A 6,864-nucleotide genomic window follows, 5' to 3' on the forward strand; every position below is an offset into this window, starting at 1 on the left:
CGTGAGGCTCCTTTCGTGGTGACATCACCGCCGTGCTGGAGTGTGCCTCCAGCCCCAGCCCTGAGCACCACCTGCAAAGCTGTGGCAAGCTGGGAAGGCCATGGGCAGTCTTTCTGAAAATGCATTAACTGTCTATGATTCACCCTTCAGCTCGCAGTCAGGAGAGATCATTTTTTTTTTTTTTAAAGATTTTATTTATTCATTCGACAGAGAGACACAGAGAGAGAGAGGGAACACAAGCGGGGAAGCGGGAGAGGGAGAAGCAGGCTTCCCGCCGAGCAGGGAGCCCGATGTGGGGCTTGATCCCAGGACCCTGGGATCATGACCCGAGCCGAAGGCAGACGCCCAACCAACTGAGCCACCCAGGCGCCCCAGGAGAGATCATTCTTAACCTGACTACTATTTTATAACTGGCAACAATTTGCAACTTCAGTTTCAGGCTGAGCACCAGCCTTGCAAGGAACACACTGTTGTAATGGGGAAACGTTTCATAAAAAGTGGGTAAGAGCAAAGAGAAAGCACAAACAGCAACCTCAAATCTCCCCAAACTACAGAATATTACCTTTATTTTAGCAGCACTGTGAAGATTACTATGAGTTTTACGTGCTATGAGTAATGAATTGCGTTTAGCTGTTGGTGCAGAGAGCTAACCACAGCTGCTTATATAAACTAGAGGGTTTTTCCTCCACTTACTTTAAAAAAAAATTTTTAGAGGTAGTCTAAGGATATCTACAAGTTCATCAGACTTCCTCCTTTCTGCTCCACTATTCTCTGCATATGGCTTCCTTCCTTTTGGTTACCTCATGGTCAAAGATGGCTGCTGCAGCCCTGGCTATCTTATTTGAGTTCCAGGCTCCAGGAAGGAGGAAGTAGCAAGAGCAAGAGACCACGCTAAGTCACGTCCTTTTAAATAGCTTTCCTGGAAGCCCCACCCAATGACTTCCTCTTATTATTTCATCATCCTCCCTTCGTTGCAAAGGAGGCTGGGAAATGTAGTCCTTGAGCTGGGCACACTGCCCACTTGAATACAATTTAGGCTCTGTTAGTAAAAAGTAACTGTGGAATGTATATTGGAAAGGGAGCTAGCCGGCTATGTTATGTTTATATTATCCCATTTTTTTTTTTTAAGATTTTATTTATTTATTTGAGAGAGAGAGTAAGAGAGGGAGAGAGCACAAGAGGGAGGAGCGGGAGAGGGAGAAGCAGACTCCCTGGCGAGCAGGGAGCCCGATGCGGGACTCGATCCCGGGACTCCAGGATCATGACCTGAGCCGAAGGCAGTCGCTTAACCAACTGAGCCACCCAGGCGCCCTATATTATCCCATTTTATGCTCAGTTTGGAGACACCCTTTGGGGAATCCACCATTTCCTGCACGAGGCCTTAGATTCTTGGACACTTTTTCTGGGTCACGACAACAGACTAGCAGTATTTTGTATTGCTTTTTTAAGACGCATAGAATTTGCTTGCCCAAGGTAAGCTGTGTTTTATCCCAAGGTGGGGAGAACATACAAAGCTTCCAATGTTTGTTAAAAATCTCTTTCTTCAGGGGGCTCCTGGGTGGCTCAGTGGTTAAGCGCCTGCCTTTGGCTCAGGTACTGATCCTGGAGTCCCGGGATCGAGCCCCGCATCAGGCTCCCTGCTTCACGGGAAGGCTGCTTCTTCCTCTCCCAGTCCGCCTGCTTGTGTTCTCTCTCTCACTGTGTCTCTCTCTGTCAAATAAATAAAATATTAAAAATAAAAATCTTTCTTCAAAACTTAATTTTGTTTCCTGTGTTTCTATTGAAAACAAGTTTAGGGAGAAACACGTCCCTTCAATTTACCGAGTGAGGTGAGCTGTGAGCAGATTTGATCATGAGCTTGCCTTCTGTGCCCCAGGAAAGGTATGAAAAAGGATCAGAACACATCTGTCCCACTCTCCTTCCCACACCTCACAGAAGAGCAAATGGTTGTTTTCTGTGCATACAGACTATGAGATGGCATGGTGGGTCCACCCTCAACTCCCAGCAAGTCACTCCACCTCTGGAGTCTAGGACTACAGGGACAGTAGAATCTCACCCTCAGTAGGGAGCTGAATGCAGCACGGGGGTGTATTTAGTATGTCAACATTGGTCCCAAACTTGAACAGGGCATATATTAAAACACACAAAAACACTGCTCTTGTATAAACGTATATGCTGTTAAGTGTTAATTAAAGATGTTTGATTTTATCCTGTTATTTTGATTGGCCTTTTGTGCTCACAATGTTATTTGACTTTTCTCATATCTTTTGACTCATGCCCTTGAGTTTAACTTTGGCCTTTTCTGGCAGCAGTTAATCTGTGAGGCCACTTATACTGCTTACTGTGATGAATGCATGCATTATATATCATGAGAAGCTGTTGGTATCATGCATTCTCTTGACATTTCTGTGCACTAGGGGAGGAAAAAGATGGGCTGCCATTTCAGTTTTAATTCAGTTGTGTTAACAAATAATCTTGTAGTGTGGAAAGCCTTCCTAAGCCTGATGCAAAACTCAGAAGCTATAACCCTGTGTGTTGTGGAAATAGAAAAGATGTCCAAGATCTATTATAAAATGGAAAATAAAAGCTCAGTTTCCTAACACGCTGTGTAATACATCTTTTATGGTTAACAGTGTTTCCGTGGGGTGTCTGGGTGCCTCAGTTGGTTGGGCATTCAACTGTTGATTTCAGCTGGGGTCATGATCTCGGGGTCCTGGGACTGGCCTGCATTGGGCTCTGCACTCAGTGGGGAGTCTGCTTGAGGATTCTCTCTCCCTCTCCCTCTGCTCCTCCCCGTGCTGGCGTACACTGTTTCTCTCTCTCTCAAATAAATAAGTCTTTAACAACCACCACAACAAAATAAAAGTATTTACATATACATACTTAGAAGTCTGGAAGGATGTTAAAAATGAAAGTACAGGGGCACCTGGCTGGCTCAGTTCGTGGAACATGTGACTCTTGATTGGAGTCGTGAGTTCCAGACCCACATTGGGTGTGGAGCCTATTTAAAAAAAAGAAAAAAGAAAGTATACATTAACTCACATTTTCTTGAGTCATCAAATGCTAATTACTTCAAATGGATGTGAAGTTTCCAGAGCTTAGCTGAGAGATGTCATACGCACTGTTGCTTGTCCAGACCTACCAATTCCAAGGTTGGAGGCTAATGTAGCACTTTCTCAGGCCCCTAGAGTGCTAGTCTTTAGTGAATAATTTTGTGGACTGGTATGGCACTCAGTCTTTTTCTCATTTATTCTCATTTAATCCTGAAAGCAAACCCGAGGAGTTTCTATTACCAACTCCATTTATGATGCTCAAAGAGTCATAGTAATTTGCCCAAGGTCACTCAGATAGGAAGTGCTTATAAAATTTAGAAAGCCAAACTAGATGGTACTATCTCATCAACAGAAAGAAAGAAAATGTGGTTTAAGTCAAATCAGATTATTCCTGTTTCTTTTTTTTGGGGTGCAAAAAGGGTGGTTTTATTATAGCATGGGGACGGGACCCATGCGCAGAAAGAGCTGCCTATTCCTGGTTCTTTTAGCCTTTTCCACCTCTGTGCCTTTGAATCCATGCGTCCCTCTGTTCTGAGGGGCCTCTTCCTTCCAGGAACCTTGTCTGTGCTTCATGGCCTAGCAAAAACGCTTCCTACCCCAGGAAGCCCTCTGTGATTCCCACCACTGGGAAGTAACCTTTTATACTCCTTACACATCTTACTTTCTGCCCTCAAGACATGTTGCTTTTCACAGTGGCCGCTGATAAGTACATCCCTCAGCTCTTGCAGGTTGACTATGAGCACCCACTATGAGCACCCACTAGGTATGGATGTGTAATAATGTCGCTTAGGTTTTATAAAGGGCAGTTTAGAATGAAACTAACCAGTAGCCTGGTGTGAGTCATCTTTGTGTGTGTGTGTGTGTGTTTCTTGGGGTAGGGAAGAGGGGGAGAGAGGGGGGGAGAACGAGAGAGACTCATTTAAGACCACGGCAGGTCTCAGAAAAATCTCTATGAAAATGCACTCAGATTAAAACTTTTTTTTTTTGCCATAAAAGTAACAGATTTTCAGATGTTTTTCTATTGTAATCATTATTGAAAAAAATTCTTTTAAAAATGATTTTTAAAATTTACCTGAGATTTTAAAGATTTATTTATTTGAGAGAGAAAGCACAAGCAGGGCAGAGGGACAGAGGGAGAGAGACAGGCTCCCCGCTGAGCAGGGAGCCCAATGCAGGGCTGATCCCAGGCCCTGGAGATCATGGCCTGAGCAACAGGCAAACACTTAAGGGACTGAGCCACCCAGGCGCCCCTGAAAAAAAAAATTTCTTTTCATATTATAGAGTCAATAGACTATTTTTGTAGTCTTGTACAAAATAGGTAAACCCTAGGCTGTGTGCCTCTGATACTGGATGGACAAAGTACACCAGCCTGGTGCTCCCACTCTGGTTGCCTGAAGAACTGGAGGTTCCCCTATAACCCCTACTTTTGCCTGGCATGTCATTTCTACGGTGGCCTCTAACCCCCTTTCTTCCTACACCCTACTTACCAATCTTTTTAAGATTCAACCAGGAATAAGACTGCCAAGATTCTCCCCTCCGAAAAGTTATTTATTGGTGACAAGAGACCTGTAAGTAAACACATCAATAGTAGGATCATTTCAGGTAGTGAGGCAGGGTATGAAAAAATAAAACCAGGCAATAGGCGTGTGGAACCTCTACCTTAACAAGGCTGGTATGACAAGGGCTCTGTGCTTATAGGCCATTTGAGCAGAGCCTTGAGAATTGAGGAGGAGGAAGATTCCAGAGAGAGTACCGTGAGGGTAAAGGCCCTGAGGCAGAGAAGAGCTTGGTGTCCTGGGGAAACAGCAAGAAGGCCAGTGTGTGACTGGGCAGCACAAGCCAAGCAGAGGACGGCGTGAGATGAACACAGAGGACGCGGGCCCAGATCCTGCAGGGACCATAATGAGGGGGTCAGCTTTTAGTCCAGAAGTGCCGGCTGTAAAGCCACCTTGCTTTGCAGGAGCGCGCTGTGGCAGCTCCTGAGGGGTGGCGCCCTGGACGGCTTCTGCAGGCCCTGGTGGCTCCTGTCCCCGCCGCCAACACCTGGAGGGCCGGTTTTGCCTCTGTGCGGTCACCTCTCGTTTGCGTGGCCTCTTCCTCCGGGGGTGACGGGGCCGCAACGCGGCGCAGGTTAACGGGAGGCCAGGCGGTCCACCCCGCGCAGCCACGCGGGTTCCGGCCGGAGGAGGTGGGGGCTGGCGCGTTACGCAGGCGGCCACACGTGGACCCGGAGTGTGCTCCCCGGGACAGGTGCGGGGCCGCCACCCTGGCCGGGGCGTCCCGTCCCGCGCTCCGGTTCGCTGGCGGCCTCTCGGGCGGGCTGGCGGCCGCGGCCGGCGCGTCACAGGACGCTGTCCCCGAAGGGCAGCGGGCCGCAGGAAGGGCCTGCTAGCCTCGCCACTTGCAAGTTTTTTTGGGGCTCGGAAGCCCAACTTGCCCATCCGAGAAATGGGACTCTGAAATAAACAGATGGGGGGGCGCGCTCTGCCAACTTGGACGTTTTATTCTTTCTCTACGTCCCTACCCACTTTGGAGCCCAAGGGGCTGGAGCAAGCGGACTGCCACCCCAGACACCCGGCGTCCCCGACGGGCGGTGGCTCGACTTAATTTTGCGTCCCCTGAGGCCGGGAAGCTCCTAAAAAACCCCCGCGGGGCGCGACCGCTGGGTCGGGTCACGTGACTCTCGCTCGACGCCCCGCCGGGGAAAGCAAGCAAGTGCGCATGCGTACCTTCTATCTCCTCCCCCCCCCCGGTTGATTTGGATGCAACCACTGTCAGCTCCTCTCCCTCCTTTTCCTCCTCTTCCATCCTTCCTGACACACGTTCCCTTCCCCCCGCCCATTGGTTACGTCCGGCAGACAGGACGGTGAGCCAATCACGGTGCTGTGTTCAGAGGCCGGCACGCGGAACCGGTCGGATCGGGCCAATGAGAGCTCTCGGAGCGGGGGCGCCCCAACCGAGCAGGGGAACAGAAGCCGAGTGGGCGGTGCTTCCCCAGTCAGCATGTGGGCGGGGGAGGGCGGGGACCAGCAGCCGCAGAGACGTCGACGGCGGCGGCGACGACGACGTTCCTCAGTCTTCTGGGTGGGCTCGGCGGTGCAGGCCGTGTTGCGCGGAGGGTTCGGCGGTCAGCGGCGGCGGCCCTAGGGGGGCCGCGGCGCCATGGGCAGGCGATAGACGGGCTCGGGCCGGCGAGGCGAGGGGCGGCGGCGGTCGTCCAAGCCGCGGCGACCTTCGGCGGGGCCCGGGGGTGGGGAGGCCCGGGGCGGGGGTCGTCCCAGACAGCGCGGGGCCGCGGGGCGGGTCTCGCAGGCCGTCGGGGTGCAGGAGGCCTGGGCCGCCGCGAGGAGCTGCCGCCGGCCGCTGGGCCCCGCCGCCGGGCCGCTCGACGACGACGCTCCCGCGGGGGCCCCGCCTGAGGAGGACGCGGCGGCGGCGGCGGCGAGGCCGCGGGAGGCCGCGGAGGATGGAGGAGCGGAAGGAGGAGGGCGAGGCTGAGATCCAGGAGCACGGGCCGGAGCACTGGTTCTCCAAGTGGGAGCGGCAGTGCCTGGCTGAGGCCGAGCAGGACGAGCAGCTGCCCCCCGAGCTGCAGGAGGAAGCGGCGGCCGCCGCGCAGCCCGAGCACAAGCAGCAGAAGCTGTGGCATCTCTTCCAGAACTCGGCCACCGCCGTGGCCCAGCTCTACAAAGGTGAGGCCCGCCGCCGCCATCTTGCCACTGCCGCCGCCCCGCCGCCCCGCCGCCCCGCCGCCGCCGCCGCCTCGGGGTCTGCGGGTCGGCGGGGAGCCCCGAGGGTGGCCGTCCGCCCG

General features: G+C 52.3%; 1 protein-coding gene and 1 long non-coding RNA gene across 2 annotated transcripts in view; one reads left to right on the forward strand and one right to left on the reverse strand.

The window, feature by feature from the left end:
* Positions 1–2,961: 2,961 nt before the first annotated feature.
* LOC118021821 lies at positions 2,962–5,153 on the reverse strand. Its single transcript, XR_004682308.1, has 3 exons — positions 4,713–5,153; positions 4,541–4,619; positions 2,962–3,001 (listed from the first exon to the last, which is right to left on the reverse strand). It is a non-coding gene; the product is annotated as an uncharacterized LOC118021821 (long non-coding RNA).
* Positions 5,154–6,396: 1,243 nt separating this feature from the next.
* The window catches only part of CUNH16orf72 (chromosome unknown C16orf72 homolog), a 27,225-nt gene continuing 26,757 nt past the window's right edge, over positions 6,397–6,864 (forward strand). Inside the window, exon 1 of the mRNA XM_035022253.1 lies at positions 6,397–6,745. Coding sequence (XP_034878144.1) covers positions 6,520–6,745 — 226 coding nt within the window. The 5' untranslated portion in view covers positions 6,397–6,519. The remainder of the gene's footprint in view (positions 6,746–6,864) is intronic.

The sequence above is a fragment of the Mirounga leonina genome, unplaced genomic scaffold (genome assembly GCF_011800145.1).
Source record: "Mirounga leonina isolate KUSES-001 unplaced genomic scaffold, KU_Mleo_1.0 Mir_175, whole genome shotgun sequence".
Lineage (NCBI taxonomy): Eukaryota > Metazoa > Chordata > Mammalia > Carnivora > Phocidae > Mirounga > Mirounga leonina.